This window comes from Phalacrocorax aristotelis, chromosome 5 (assembly GCF_949628215.1).
Source record: "Phalacrocorax aristotelis chromosome 5, bGulAri2.1, whole genome shotgun sequence".
Taxonomy (NCBI): Eukaryota; Metazoa; Chordata; class Aves; order Suliformes; family Phalacrocoracidae; genus Phalacrocorax; species Phalacrocorax aristotelis.
The window spans coordinates 58,533,185-58,549,434 of NC_134280.1; the positions used below are offsets into that span (position 1 = coordinate 58,533,185).

Here is a 16,250-nt window from a genome sequence, read left to right on the forward strand (position 1 = left end):
AAGGCAATTAAACTCATCACTACCATAAAAGAATGAACTGGACAAAGATACTTGATTTTGACAACACTATCCTAACAGACACAAGACTACTCTGAAATCCCAAATGAAGCTTTTCTGAAGATATTTAACAAGGCGAGAGAATATTGTCTTCAACAAACAACATACATTTAAAGAGAGGTAAAGCTCTGAGGATACTAAACAAAAAAAATGAATTCTGGTATTTTAAACCAGATTATTCTTGGAATTACCCGTAAATCAACCGCCAGCGTAACAGTTTGCAGTCTGTATCATATGAATCAGACAATGTACTGTAATTAGTTCATATCACCCAGATCTTTCAAAATCCCTTCACCGCAAAGACTAACTGTGTCAGCTGTAGAAGCACTGGTGAGAGAAGTTATTAGTTCAGAAGGTGGGTAAATCAGCAGACTGTTGTGCAAAAACAGGCAGACACGAACCCGACAGTATGCGTGGGGTTCACATTCCCACCTTAACATGAGGTTGTGTGTCAATCTGCCACCTTAAGACTTCTTTTACGGTCTACAGAAGAAAAAAGGCAAGTCCAAAAGGCAATGCTTCTGATTTTAGGATGAAATTAATCACTCTCTGGAGGTGGTTATCTTTCCTCCATCAAATATACAAAAGAAGCATAGGTTGACTAAGTTAGAGACAGGAAATAGATGGCTAAAAACTGTTTAAGATTAATTCCTCCCTCCCCCCACACCCTTTTTTATTTTTAAACTTTAAAGCTTTTGATACATTCTCAGGGAACTCTCCTACACATGGGATGAAATAATTTTGTCCTGAGAGGGGGTAAAAATGGCATAACTTTTAGAAAAAGAAAACTAAGTATTTTTGGTCTGCTAAGAACCAGGAACTTCATTTGCATTAAATACAAATAAGGGAGGGCAGAGATGGACTTCAAGTAACTGTCTAGACATTTCATAAAGGCTACAGAGCATTATTCAGGCAATTAGGGGAGAAAAAAAATCAGATCTCTAGAGTTGAACAGTTTTCACCTCTCTTTGATCATTGTCAAGACGCAGGTGCTCTGTGTGTTGCTTCTGTCGGTCCTTCCGCCTCCACTGTGCAGGAGCATTTCTCTTTGTCCACCTACAGACAGAGGAATATTATTAAACAAATGTCAAGAGCTAGGTGAAAGGAAGCAGCAATGAGGGAAGTAAGACATTTCTGTCTTATTGTGTATTGAACATGTTGACATCAATTACATCAGACAAAGCGTAGCTGCAAACACAAAAAATCTCCGTAGAAAAACAAACAAACAAAAAATCTCCGTAGAAGAATGCAACACCGGGCAACCAAAGGGTTTCAGAAAATACACATACACTTGCTTTGTACTTCCCCATTTTTTATGATATCCAGTTACAATTTATACCTTTTCCTCTTCCTTCAAGGTTTTTATAAGAAGATACTAAAATATTTCTTAGCTCTCAACTGAAATCCAATAATGAGATCTGCTTTTATTTCAACAGTAATTACAGGTAACTCAAAGTACATCAACTATAACATTAAACGTAACAGGGCTTTCTTAAGCCAGTTTGCTTCTGGAGGTCCAGATTTAAAAAAGAAGAAAAAAAAAAAAGGTCACACAAAAAAAACCACCACGACACACACCCACCCACATCATCTGATTTGTTCTCACTTTAAAAAAAAAAACACCACACCATACTGAATTTGCTTTCTGGTATTAGTACCATTCTATAGATATCGCCAAGATCCAGCACCTGTTATCCTAGCTTACTCACTTGTTGCTAGCTGGTCCAGTGGATAAAACATCAGACTGAAGCTTGGGAAAAAATCCAAGCTCGTATTTCCCTTGTCCAATTTTCATGTCCAGCAAGTGTGGGTGAACTGCAGTGTGATCTATTTTTGCTAGCCTTAATTCAATAGATTTCTCTGAAATAGTAAGAAAGTTAATTTTTTTAAAGATGTCAATCAGACTTGTTTCTACAAATCACACAGCCTCAACTAAAAGCAGATCTCAAATTTAAGAGAGGAGGTGGAAGTTTCTTATGGAGCCCAACAGGTACAAATATACAGGTGTTTATTAAATATCAAAGAACTGAACCAAAAAGGAGAAAAATGTTCATCTTAAGCTTAAACATTTTTCACACAAAGCATGCAGGAACACAGTTGAGTTCAATTAAACTACATTCATTTCATCTCGGCTCAGCTTCCTATATAACATTTAGTTCCCCACTTAAGCTCTACACCTCAGCTTTTTTGTCTTTTTTTTTTTTTGAGGTTTCAAAGCATGAATTGTTACTTAACTTTAACCTAATGTCTGCAACAAACAGCACTGACTAGTAGTTTCTTAAGTGTCAAGAAAGTGGCTTATTACTCTTACCAGCCTCATCAATGGTTGTACACTTTTGATACATAGATGTGCGCAGAGTTGGTGTCCTAACATTTAGCAGCCTAATTTTATCCACTCTAGAATCAAATACTCTCAAAACAGGGTCTTTATCATCTTCATCATGGCACATAATCTTATTGTCAATAAAAGATGCAAACATCTGGGTCTCCAGGAATCTCGAGAGGAAAGGCAAGTAAGGTTCAGGCTGGTCCGACAAGAATGATGCCTATTAGACAAGAAGAGATAAGGGTGTTTGGGAGTCTCCAGAGAGATATATCCACCAAAAGCACCAATTTTTCTCATCAAGGATGTATTGGAATGCTTTGGTGCCACTTAAAGCCTAGTTTTGTTACACACACCAATTCTACCTCTAAAACAGGCAGTTTATATGAAATATTCAGTTTCATGACAATCACCTACTATATAGCACAATAATTATTAAACTGTGATTTTAGCATTTCCTTAATTTTCTAAAAGTTTCAGCAGAATCCCAGCAAACCACAACAGCACCACAGGTGTGGATATTATGTACTTCTGGCTGGGCTCAAAGCTTATGAAGTTGATGAGAATCTTTTCATACTATTTGATGGGAATCAGCATTTGAGCAGACAGTGCTGCAACATAATCTTCACCCATGTGAAATATCCTGCTGACAAATATCTCATCTCCAGTAAGGAAGACAGTTGTAAAATTTGAAGAACTGGGTCTTGTGTTTCCCTAGAAAAGAACTAGGGATACATTTGGTACACATTGTGTGGGGTCATGGCTTCATCTCTCTAAGTGTGTGTATGTATATATTTTGCCACATAATATAAAAGATTTGACTTTTTTTGGGAACACTGAAATTTAAGGTACTGAAAATACTGTTCTCCATTTTATGGCCCAATAAACAATATCTTAGGTTTAAACACTGTTTTATTTTTCACATTGACATATCTTCTTATTACAACTTACTTTATCAAAGTTTTGCATCTGTTCCCTGTTTGTGAACCAAGATTCTTTGTCCTGACTGGGTTGAATGACAAATACTTCATAATCTGCAAACATTTGTGTAAAGCGGTTGGCAAAAACTTCACGGATTTGAATATTCAGCTGGTAAATCTTGAATTCTTCTTCGTCACACTGAATCTTAAGATCCTTTTTGCTACTGGTCTCCTCTCGCACCCCCAGCTGAGAAAGTAAGGGAACGCAGAAAAAATTTGTACTGTTGCTTTGTCAGGTATTCCAGGTATACAAGATCTTAATCTGCCATTCAGCTGCTACTCCTCAAGTCAGCATTCCAATAAAAAATTACTTAGTTTCAAGCACTGTAATAAAACAGCAACATCAAAAAAATCTAGAGAGAAACCTTTGACTATAAAAGTTCTCATTTCAATAATAAACCATAACCTGCTTTAGTACTGGTTGCACCGGATACACATTAGATTCAAAAAGACAGATAACAACCATATAAATGCCCACATACGCCATATACTTAGTTTACTTTTTTTTTTACCCTTTAACCACCTGCATAGGCTTTTTAGGGGTTTTTGCTACCCCCGCATATCAGGCAAATACATATTTCCATCTGTTGTAATACAAGTCCAGACTTAGTACTGTTAGAGTTCAATACATACCAGCTTTCAAATGAAGACAGAAACACACAGTAAAAAGAAGCTGTCCGTGTCTAATAGCCAATTTCCTTTAACCTAATTCCTTAGTAGTGTAATGCACAATTCATCACTACAGAGCCCAGGGTAATCTTCAATGAAATAAAATTCATTTTCATTTAATACCTTGGCTAAGTTTATGAAAACAGCAATATGAGATTCACATATTAAATTCCTATTAGTTTTGATAGGAATTTAATATCTAGGGGAAAAAAACCCCAAATGAAAATCACACATAGTCATAAACTATTTTGAATACGTGTTTTCTACCCCTTGATTTGTTAATTATTATATGAGGCACCACCATAGTTAGACATAATACCTAGAACTTAAAACATCTGCACAATGATGCAGTTGCTGCAGCTGTCCCATCCTTCTTAAAGCACCTTGGTTATAGCAGTCCAAGGCCAACTATAAATAGCATTCTACAGCCATGCTCTCTGTCAGAGAGAGCTCTGCTATTCTACCAGTTCTTCTAAATGCATCCCATAAGTAGCACTTGGCATCTATACATTCTCCATTAATTGGGTATTTGGGATTAAGTGGGGTTTTTTAATTATTTAATTATTTTAGAAAATTTTGACAGTTAACTTACACACTCCTATCATAACTAAAAAAGCAGTAAAATGGGACTTTAACTATGGAAGAGAACACAGAGTAGATAAGGCCCAAATGTGCAAAAACTTACAAGAAATTAAAAAGGCCTGTACTTCTCCCATCACTTCCCAATCCACTCAGCAAAAGAACAAAAGCTTCTTACCAATTTTCCCCTGAACAAGAAGAAAACAATGCAAAAGAAAAACCTTAGAAGAGGAACACAGCTGATTTGAGCATCTAATACTGCCTAGTAACCAAACACTTCTTCATGTAACTTCCCTGCAGCTCCCTCCCCACCCTATTGCAGGTCATGCAATTTCTGTCTCTGTTTGGCCCCACCTGTAGCCCAAGTTACAGTCACATGGGGTAGGAATCAGACTCAGCAATGAAGAACTGGTCAAGATAATTTAAACATGCAAGAAATAAAATCTCTACTGAGAAAATCTTCACTCCACTCCACAAGGCTCAAAAAACCCACAGTGGTCTATCAGGTAATACCTTTTCTGCAAAAAGGGCAACAACTTTTTTCCTCCCAATTCTGATCGCCCAAAAATATCCAACCAGGGTCACCATGAGCTGTGCACATTCACTTGCTGGGAATCAGACACTAATGCACTTCACAACATTAATCAGCAAAAAAGCATCACAGTACCCCAGCATATTATATACAAGCGAAATTATACATATTCTACACAAAACAAGAAAGATACCTACAAAAACATTGGATTCCAACTTCAAGATTATCTGGATGTCAGTTTTAGTCACATAAGTCATAAGTGGTGTAAATTTAAAATAAATCTTAAAACCAAGAATAAGCAAGGCAAGGTGTATTTTTTAACACATTATCTTGGCAAAGAAACACTAGGAGGATAGCCAAAGGTTTCCCTAGATGTTGTGGAGTTAAATCCCGCTCCTCCCTCCCCCAGGCTTGACCTTGTCTCTACAGACGTCCACAAGGTTTGTGAACATATTAACATAAAGTTCTTTCTACCAAAGACAGAGCCTTTGGACCATGTTGTGGTTTAGCCCCAGTCAGCAACTAAACACCACACAGCTGCTTGCTCACTCCCCCCAGATAATATGCTGGGCATGATGTCAAATGGTATGGAATATCCCTTTGGTCAGTTTGGATCAGCTCTCTTGGCTGTGGCCCCTCCCCTCCCGGCCTCTCCTGTACCTGACAGAGCATGGGAGGCTGGAAAAGTCCTTGATTAGTGTAAGCACTACTTAGCAACAACTGAAGTATCCGTGTGTTATCAATATTATTCTTATACTAAATCCAAAACACAGCACTATACCAGCTACAGTGAAGAAAATACACTATATCCCAGATAAAACCATGAGTTCAGACCACCTGCTACTGCAGGTCAAGAGAGCATGCCGATAATTTCATAGCTTACCTTTTCTAGACTCACACCTGTTCTCTTAACAAGTGCTTGGAGTCTTGCAATAGTTTCATTTTCCTTTAGCAGCTCATAGGAATTCAAAGGTGATCCTGCTATGTTCCCGTTTCTTTTATCAGAAACCAGGTCACATGCTCTGAGGCTCTTCATCTTGGAGGCACTTTCACTGCAGTGAAGGTTTCCCTCAGGTGGAATTCCAAAAGCCATTAGTATCTCTGAAATTTCCTGAATGAACTCAAGTTTATTTGGGAACTGGGGTAAGTCTTCTGGCAGCTCGATGAAGTGGTTGTCTACATCCACAAAGCACAGGTTAGCCTGGGATTTAATTTAGAACAGGATACCATTACAATATCACTAAGCACAAGGGTCAGGTTTTATTTGCCTTTGGGTTTTGCACTTATTAAAAGCTTCAAATACATTTGCATTTGTTTGGTTATTTTGTAAACAGACTTGCCCCAACCATAAGTGAACTGGTTGGTTGGTTTTGAAGAAAGCAGCACAAGGCCTACCTTTCCAGGTCTTTCAAGGAGATAACTAAGAAAGACGACTCTAAGGTTGTTTACTAGGTACAAAAGAGATTGTAACATGTGTTAGGTATGGATGGGTGAATTTTTTCATACACATACAGCTAGACTTTAACAACGGGATTTTTTTTCAACATTATTTTATGCATGTGCATACGTAAGCAGGTGACTGCCTGTTGCTCAGATTATCAGTCCACTCCTGTACGAGATTTGGAGAATTCCATTCTAAAAGGTGTACTAATATTACATAAGCTGCAATAAAGTTATCTTCTCTTTTTTGTAAGCAACTTGAGAACTAAGGCAATTCTTTGAATGAGTTTAGAAGTTTGTTTCCAAGGGGAAAAATTAATTGAACTAGTTTAAATTCTATTTTCCTGTTCCAATCTCTATCTCATTTACCATCAAAAAAGACCAAGAGGAAGAAAAAAACCACCCCTATGTGGCTTCCACAGCAACATCAAAAGAAGCTATGCATCTTTCAAGGATTTACCTCACCTTATATTTGGTTGGGGCGTTTCCCCTTTAGGCTTCTGCATTGCAAAATATATAACCAATGGTTTCCTAACATTACATAATTACATACTTCACAGCAAGAACCGCATTCATGTGTGAAATCTGCTTGGAAAGTTAAGCATACAGAAGAACATTGCTCTTCTGTAGAAGCATTTCAGTTTTTCTTCACTGAGGAATTAACGTGGACTGTCACTTAGCCTTCCCTATAAAAAAATCCCTTCACCCAGATTATGGGGTAACTTTCAACCTAGCTTCATCACATTATTCTAAGAGGCACACTTGAACTCAGGTTTCACTATAGCTTTGCAGCAAAAATACATATCAATTCACGAGCACTAACAGATCTCTAGTTATTTCTTATGATTCAGTAAGTGCAGAAGGATGAAAGCACTCTCACAACTTAACAGGAAAAAAGAATTGGAAGAGATTAACCTCACACTGAATGAGTGATAGACAATTCCTGAAATTAGAGCAATGCACACAAACAGTGAAGCATCAGTAAGGACAAAGTAGTTTTGGTAGGATTTTGCTGTGGGACTGACTGTAGGTAGACCAGAATAAGCTGTGCCTGATGAGACCCCTTCATTTAACTAAACTGATGTGAAAACATACACTGAATGCTTGTGACAGATTTAGCTCTCTTGGCATTTCTGCAGAACAGAGTTAGAATGTCAATTCTCCCTAAAACACAAATATCTGTTGTGTATGATTTCTTGAAACTCAACGTTAAAATTTAAAAAAAGTCACTGTAATTCTTAAAGCAGAATTTCCCTGGACATATTCTGTCTAAAAGGGGTAAGGGAATCTTCAGCAGTAGGCTGGCTAATTTGGTGAGGCGGGCTTTAAACTGAAGGACTTGGGGGGTGGGATCTGTTCCAAAAACGCTCACACCAGCACGTCCAACGGGGGAGTAAGTCAGGCCAAGCAGTGTGGTGATAAAGGTTCCTTAGCTGTCTCCCAAGAGGTGAAACAGAACAGTAATCACCTCAAGCGTATGCATACAAACGCATGCTGTCTAGGAAACAAACAGAAGGAACTGGAGCTCCGTGCCCACTCAGAAGGGTATGACACCATAGGAGTAACTGAAACATGGTGGGACAACTCAAATGACTGGGGGATTGCAATGGGCGGTTACAGGCTCTTTCGTAAGGACAGGCAGGGTAGAAGAGGTGGGGGAGTGGCACTCTACATTAAGGAAAACCTTGAATGTATCGAATTCGACTATGGTGATTGCAACTGCTCTATCAAATGCCTCTGGGTTAAAGTCAAAGGGGTCATCTCCAAGCAGGACCTCACAGTGGACATCTGCTATCAACCTCCTAACCACAATGACAAAGCCAACGAAGCGATATTTGGGGCACTAAAGCAAGCTTCTGGCCAACAGAACCTGGTCCTGATGGGTGACTTCAACTACCCAGACGTCTGCTGGAAGAACAATACGGCAGCTCGCATGTCATCCACCAAGTTCCTGGAATGCACAGAGGACTGTTTCCCAATACAAATGTTAGATGCGCCAACCAGGAATGAGGCACTGCTGGACTCGCTATTCACAAACCAAGAAAGCCGGCTTTGTAATATCTCGGTTAGTGATAGCCTTGGCTGCAGTGACCACAATACCGTGGAGTTCGGGATCCTGCTGAGTGTGCTGAAGGTCAGCTCTAACACAAGGGTTCTGGATTTTAGAAGAGCAAACTTCAGCTCACTCAGGGCTCAGTTGGGAGGGATTCGATGGGATGCTTCCATGGAAGATAAAGGAGCTAGTGAGTGCTGGGAGTTCTTCAAGAACTCTCTACTGGAAGCACAAAGCCAGTTTATCCCCTACAAAGGAAAGGGAAGTAAGCGGAGCAAGAGGCCCCCATGGCTCAACCATGACCTCCTGGGTCTACTCAAATCCAAAAGGGAAGCACACCAGAGATGGAGAAGTGGAGGATTATCCGTCAAGAGCTACAAGGGCATTGCCAGAGTGTGCAGAGATGCAGTTAGAAAAGCAAAAGCCCAACTCGAATTGAAACTGGCTGTAGACGTGAAAAAACATGAGGAAACAAGAAAGGTTTCCTCAGACATGTCAACCATAAGCAGAAAAAGAAGGAAAACATAGGCCACTGTTAAATGGAAAAGGAGAGTCAATCACCAATGATGCTCAAAAGGCTGAGGTCCTCAACACCTTCTTCACCTCTGTCTTCACCAACACCGTTGGGTCCCAGGCTTTGGGAACAAAATTGCCAATTGATCCAAATACCGACCCACCATCAGTGAAGGAAGAGTTAGTACATGAATTACTACAGGAGCTTGACCCCTACAAATCAATGGGCCCTGACAACATCCACCCAAGGGTGTTGAGAGAGCTGGCTGACATCATTGCAAGGCCACTCTCCATAATCTTCAAGAAGTCATGGAGAACGGGGGATGTCCCAGAGGACTGGAGGAGGGCAAATGTTACCCCTATCTACAAGAAGGGCTCGAGGGAGGATCCGGGTAACTATAGGCCCATCAGCCTTACTTCAATCCCAGGGAAAGTTATGGAACGAATACTCCTGGGGGCCATCACAAGTCAAATGAAGCACATGATTGGGAAAAGCCAACATGGCTTCACTAAAGGCAGATCGTGCTTGACAACCTGGTGGCCTTCTATGACAAAGTGACTTGCCTGGTTGACATGGGGCAGGCGGTGGACATTGTTTACCTGGACTTCTCCAAGGCCTTTGATACAGTCCCCCCCAGTCTCCTCCTGAAGAAATTAATGTGTTGTGGCCCAGATAAGTGGTCTGTGCAGTGGGTGGGGAGCTGGCTGACAGGCCGCACCCAAAGGGTGGTGGTAAATAGCTCCTCCTCAAACTGGCAACCTGCCACTAGTGGAGTCCCCCAGGGATGGATATTGGGCCCAATGTTATTCAACATCTTTATAAGTGATCTGGATAACGGCATCAAGTGTAGCCTGATGAAGTTTGCTGATGACACCAAGTTGAGTGGGGAAGTAGACACTCCAGAAAAGAGAGCTGCTCTGCAGGGAGATCTGGATAAGCTGGAAGAGTGGGCCAGCAAGAACCTTATGAAGTTCAACAAGGACAAGTGTAAGGTCTTGCACCTGGGAAAACATAATCCGGGAGCACAGCACAGACTGGGATCCACCTGGCTAGAGAGCAGCTCTGTGGAAAGGGACCTGGGGGTTCTGGTGGACAGAAAGCTCAACATGAGCGAGCAGCGTGCTGCTGCAGCCAAGGTGGCCAACAGGATGCTGGGTTACATCAAAAAGGGCATCACCAGCAGAGATAAAGAAGTCATCATCCCGCTCTACTCAGCGCCTGTCAGGCTACACCTGGAGTACTGTGTAGAGTTCTGGTCCCCTCTATACAAAAAGGATGTGCACAGGCTGGAAGGGGTCCAGAGAAGGGCCACCAAGATGATACAAGGACTCGGAAGCTGCCATATGAGGATAGTCTGGGAGAACTGTGTTTGTTCAGCCTTGAGAAAAGGAGGCTCAGAGGGGATCTCATCACAATGTACCAGTACTTAAGGGGTAGCTACAAAGAAGATGGAGAATCCCTTTTTAGAAGGAGTCACATGGAGAGGACAAGGGGGAATGGACACAAATTGCTCTTGGGGAGATTCCAATTGGACACACAAGAGGAAAATTTTTCAGTGAGGACAGTCAACCATTGGAATAATCTCCCCAGGGAAGTGGTTGACTCGGCCACATTGGACACCTTCAAGAGTCATCTGGAGAGGGTGCTGGGCCATCTTGTCTAGACCATGGTCTTCCTAGAAAGATTGGACTAGATGATCCCTGAGGTCCCTTCCAACCTGTGATTCTGTGATATTACTCTAGATTTGCACAGAACTTTGCCTGAAAGTCCAACTTATGCTCTACTACAGTATTACCCATAGTTGCAAAGGTAAGTAGAATAATTCCAGTTCTCCATTTCCTGATGTTTTAGAATTTTAATACTGGTATTTTTTTCTTACACTCAAAGGAATGCATATAAAACAGTTTAGTAGCTCTTATATAAATCTTTACTGTAAATTAAATCACAAATTTAATTACGTGTTGCAAAAGAATCCAAGGTCAATAAATAGAACTAAGACCTTGATTATGAAACAGCTTCTGGTGCACCCTACAATAGGTTTTTATTTTTTAAAGAGGGCAGGTATCATTGTTTAGATTTCCCCAGTATCAGCATTGCTCAAACACAGCAAGTGGTGTGTGTGCCTACCTAGCAAGGCAGCGCCAGTGCTAGGCTAGGGATGCACGCAGAGTGCATCTGCTTCTCGTTCAGAGAAACATTCAGCACAAAGGGACAGTACAAACACAAGAACTCTCATGTTTCAAGTAAGCACCCAAATTTAGGAACTTCAAGACCCCCACTATACACATGGCTCTGTGATGATTAGAAGACAAGTCAGTTATTATTTATCAGGAACACTATAAGCATGTCAAGACATGAGAGAAATAAAGCCTTGAAACTAGGCACAATGCCTGCCAACAGGTGCTGGGGGAAGAACAAAAATCATTTAATGTGTCACAAGCTGTCTGCGAACTGTCAGGACAGACCCACTAAGAAACTCTTCAAGCAGTTTAACTGCATTTCTTCCCTTTTAAACTCTCTTTAATTTATGCCATTTAACTCCTCTTCTTTTTTTGGATTATCTTATCTTAGCAGAGATTCTGCAGAAAACATCACTCTTGGTTAAGCTTGGCTGTACCTAAAAAGTGCTTGGCCAAAAAGTAACCAAACGTTAACTTTACCAATGTAGATATTCTAGTCTTCACACTGAAAATAAACTCCTTGCCAAAGAAGAAAAAGCCAAATTTAATGCTTGCTACAATTGCTTCTAAGTTTCTATGCTCATCTGGCTAATTCTTCCAAGAGTTAAATATTCTTTCTGGAGAGTTTCTCTTTAAGAGCAATACACACAGTTTAAACACTCTAAGACACTAATGATGATTGCTTGTCATGCAACATACTATTACATTTCTCAGAATTGGCCCCATATAGAAGCATTTAAAAAAAAGTATATTAGTGTGCAGCAAAAGAGTGTAAAAAGTATTTCTGGGAACACTACACTGATTCAATGCCCAGTTAATAGCCCATAAGTTAGAGGACTACCTAGCATAGCATAAGCAAAGGAGATTCAGTAGATGGCTTTAGCTTCTCTTAACTTGGGAAGACTGAGGTCATCTTCAAGAACTACATAAGCACTTCTGAAAAGGCTGCGCTCTCCAGGGAGCAGAAATGGCAGACACCTCACTTTACAAGTCCTTCAAGCGGTACCAAAACAATACTTTTCTCTAAAAATTAAATCCCAGGTAAATAAACCACCATTAACAGATGCCAAAACAGTAAGTCTCACACTGCTGCTACACTACAGATTCAACAGTAAATAATACCAGTAGGGATAGAGGGGTCCCCACTTTCAACTTACTTTAAAATGCAAGAGAAATGAAGTGGCACTTTATATGAAATCAAGGCCATCCAAAGCATTTTGCATGCTAGGCACTGGACAAGTACACAAGTGGAAAAATAAAGGAGTTCTTTGATCACAAAGTTTGTTATTTTGTTTCTGGAGGCAGCAGAGTTGAGTGAGTTGTGAATAGCTGTCAGCTCTGTATATAACCCTCTATGGATACGTTCATCATCATTTTACACATACAAAATTAAAATGGTATAGAAGTATTGCGGTTTAACCTGGTAGGCAGCTAAACACCACACAGCTACTCGCTCACCCCCACCCCACCCCAGTGGGACTGGGGAGAGAATCAGAAGGGCAAAAGTAAGAAAACTTGTGGGTTGGGATAAGAACAGTTTAATCATTTTTTAAAAAATATTGTAATGAAAATGAAAACAACAGGAGAGACATGCAAAACCCAATGAAAAAAACAAGTGATGCAACCACTCACTACCTGCTGACTGACACCCCACCAGCCCCCAAGCCGCAATCACTGCACACCCAGCCAACTCTCCCCCTCAGTTAATAAAGTGGGCATGATATCAAATGGTATGGAATATCCCTTTGGTCAGTTTGGATCAGGTCTCTTGGCTGTGCTCCCTCCCCTCCCGGCTTCTTGTGCTCCTGGCAGAGAATGGGAAGCTGGAAAAGTCCTTGACTAGTATAAACTCTACTTAGCAACAACTAAAGGATCAGTGTGTTATCAACATTATTTTCATACTGAACCCAAAGAACAGCACTATACCAGCTAGTAAAAAGAAAATAAGTCTATCCCAGCTAAAACCAGGACAGGATACTTAGCAACATCTGTAAGTAGAAATACAGTTGAAACAGCATCCTTAAGTTAGGCGCTTGGTATTTCAGGTCTCTAGAACAGTCAAATATTCTTTTATTTGTTGCTGAGGTATCAGGTTTCTGACCGAAACCTCAAATAGTTGCCTACCACTTTAATAGCAGATTATTACAAAAGAGGACACATAACATCATCACACAATAAAATGATTCTCCTAAGACATTACACTAAGGGAAAAGGGTGTCACATCGTAACTTAAAAACTTGTCTTTCCCATAAACTTTTATCATCACAAATAACAGGGTGTCCAGATGAAAGACTTAGAAACCTTAGAAATGTAGAAGCACATAAGTCAAGGTTCATGTATCTGATGCCAAAGCCTGGTCCCCCGAGGTCAACAGCACAACTTTCCATTGGCTCAGTGAGGTCTGGACTACACCCATGAATTCCAAAGCCAGAGGACAATCACAATTCTTTAGTTTGACCTCAAGTACAATAAAAGCCAAACCCCCACACATATCTAGCAATGCCTGCATCAAGCCCATATCCTTCCTTTCAGCTCTGTTCAAAAATATAGAAGGAAATGATCTATGTTCTGCCAAAAGGATGTCTAAGGAGGAACTAATATTCACTAATAATGAGCAAGCTCCCCATGCCACTGACATCCTAAAGAGAAAATTTTTTATTTTAAACATTAATACATAGTTACATGGTATGCAAATAGATGCCTACAACAACACAGAACAATTAGTTCTGATAGCACAACCACCACTACTTGAATTCTCTGTGCAGCACAGGAGTTCAAACTATAAGTTACATACAGGTTTTCACATCCCCTCCTAGACAGTCAGATTGAAACGTGGTTCTGAGTTAAGGCTTCTGCTTGAATACAGCATTGAGAAACGAAACCCCATTTATCTACAGCATTTCTACAGCATGTATCACCTCTGAGCATTAGGCCCCAACCTTTCAAATAACCAACCACTTCACAGACACAAAACATGGATATGCAAGTTTATACACACATGGATGGCTTGTGGAAAATATGTTTACAGTGGTCCTAAACTCTAAAGGATGCCTCTGCGCCATTCCTGTAAGCAAACGGTGACCTTTTATATTTATTCTCAGCACTACTGTTCTTCACGTAAATGCTGAATCTGTGACTGAGTACAACTTACAGCTGCAGCTTTCAGAAATGTGAATTTAACTCAAGTGGCTGTTTGACAATGAAGTACAGGCAAACATAAAACTGAAGTCTGTCAATAGTTTTGCAGTATTATCAAGGACCTATCACACCAGGAGATAGTCTGCAAATGCACACAAAGCAGTGATTAACTTTCAGAATTATTATCTTGGTCAGCCTGGTCTAAATGTGTTGGCATCAAGAGGAAAAAAGGTTTTTCAAGAGATCTTCCTTGTCTTCTAAAACAACATACAAAAATAAAAAACAACAGAATTGTTAAGATTTAGCATTGACTAACATCTTTTTAATGGCTGAAATAAAAATACTGAGAATCTGTCCTATATTAGCAGAGAACTAGATTTTAGCTTTTAAAAATCTTTTAACTTTTCTTAAAAAAAAAGCTATTGCCCAAGACCCTTGGGATCACTACAATAAAACCAAGCTTTTTAAAAGATATACTACTCTTGTTTGATTTAACAAGTGCTGGAAGACTCAGTGTTGTTTATTTTCACTCAAAATAATTTAAATTTCTGTCATTGTCCTGCATTACAGAGTGGCAAGATGCACATGCAAATCCAGTAGCATGAAATGGCCCAGACTAACTTGCTTGTTAAAAATACATTGCTATAGCACTGCAAAAGTTTCTTTAAAAGGAAATTCAAAGACACATCAAAAGAACAATCTTACTTTAGTACTTGCTGGGTTTATGATCTGCAAGAAAGATAGTTTAGCCACTTTTTTGATCAATTTTACCAATAAACCACACTTCTGCCAGCAACATCTAAAACAGCTACATGTTCTTCCCTTCCCCTTTGATTTCTGCGGCACTGCTTCCCCCATGCCCCCTGCCTTTTCTCTTCAGGGTTCCTTACAAGCCTCTGATGCAGCTGTCAGTGAAACCACAAGGATGCTCATGCATACAGAAAAAGCCCTCAGAAAAGCAGCAATACATATAAGAACAAGGTTAACTTTAAGTGCACTGTATCACTGGCATGTACAAGAAACTCAACCCTACAGTAAGCCTCAAGTCTTTTCTACAATTTTACTGGGCCACAGAGACTCAGGTCTGCAAGCCATTGGTGAACTTCAGTGAATTCTCCATCAAACACTGTTTTCTGATGCATCCAAGGCATAGTCTAAACTTCAATTTTGTACTAATGCAGTTTTGCTGAAGATTTTAATGATCATCTGACAAAGCGTCAACTTCTAGGACACAGCTGGGTTTCCATGCTCCCATGGTAAAGCATTCCCTTAAAGCACCAGATGTGACCAAAATATGGGAGACTGCCACCACAAGCAAAACAAGTCCTGTGGCTTATGTGTGCAAGACTTAAACCAAACCTGACTGAGTTAGGACAGATAGTATTTTCACATATACTAGCCTAAAACACTTTGAGCAAGACAAATTAGTCTCTTTAAAAAAACTTCATTATATAACCACAATCAAGAAGTCTACAGTGTCTATAAGGCACAAATGCTATGCTAGATAGCAACATTATATTTTTCCACAATGCTCTTCAACTGAGAAGCACAGACTAGATGTTCTGTCAGAGTCCACTTCTTTGGCCTTTGTCTACGGAAGATACTGCTTTAACAGCAGCTGCCCCATGCATGTTGCTAATCTGTTTACATGCAAAGATGCAGTTTCTGCAGTTTCAAGACAAAGAAAAAAAAATTTTTCGCCGAACTCAGAATAAATTAGAACATAGAACAGCTCTTTATATACCCTTTGCAGTAAGTATGGAAAATTCTGATACTTCTTATATC

General features: G+C 40.0%; 1 protein-coding gene across 3 annotated transcripts in view; it reads right to left on the minus strand.

The window, feature by feature from the left end:
* Positions 1 to 16,250, minus strand: part of DENND5A (DENN domain containing 5A) — a 74,484-nt gene that overhangs the window by 23,071 nt on the left and 35,163 nt on the right. For all 3 annotated transcript variants that reach the window (XM_075094780.1, XM_075094781.1, XM_075094782.1), the window contains exons 6-10: positions 6,024 to 6,341; positions 3,332 to 3,547; positions 2,369 to 2,603; positions 1,767 to 1,917; positions 1,020 to 1,113 (exon numbers count right to left, since the gene is read on the minus strand). In XM_075094780.1, the coding sequence (XP_074950881.1) occupies positions 1,020 to 1,113; positions 1,767 to 1,917; positions 2,369 to 2,603; positions 3,332 to 3,547; positions 6,024 to 6,341 (1,014 nt within the window). The remainder of the gene's footprint in view (positions 1 to 1,019; positions 1,114 to 1,766; positions 1,918 to 2,368; positions 2,604 to 3,331; positions 3,548 to 6,023; positions 6,342 to 16,250) is intronic.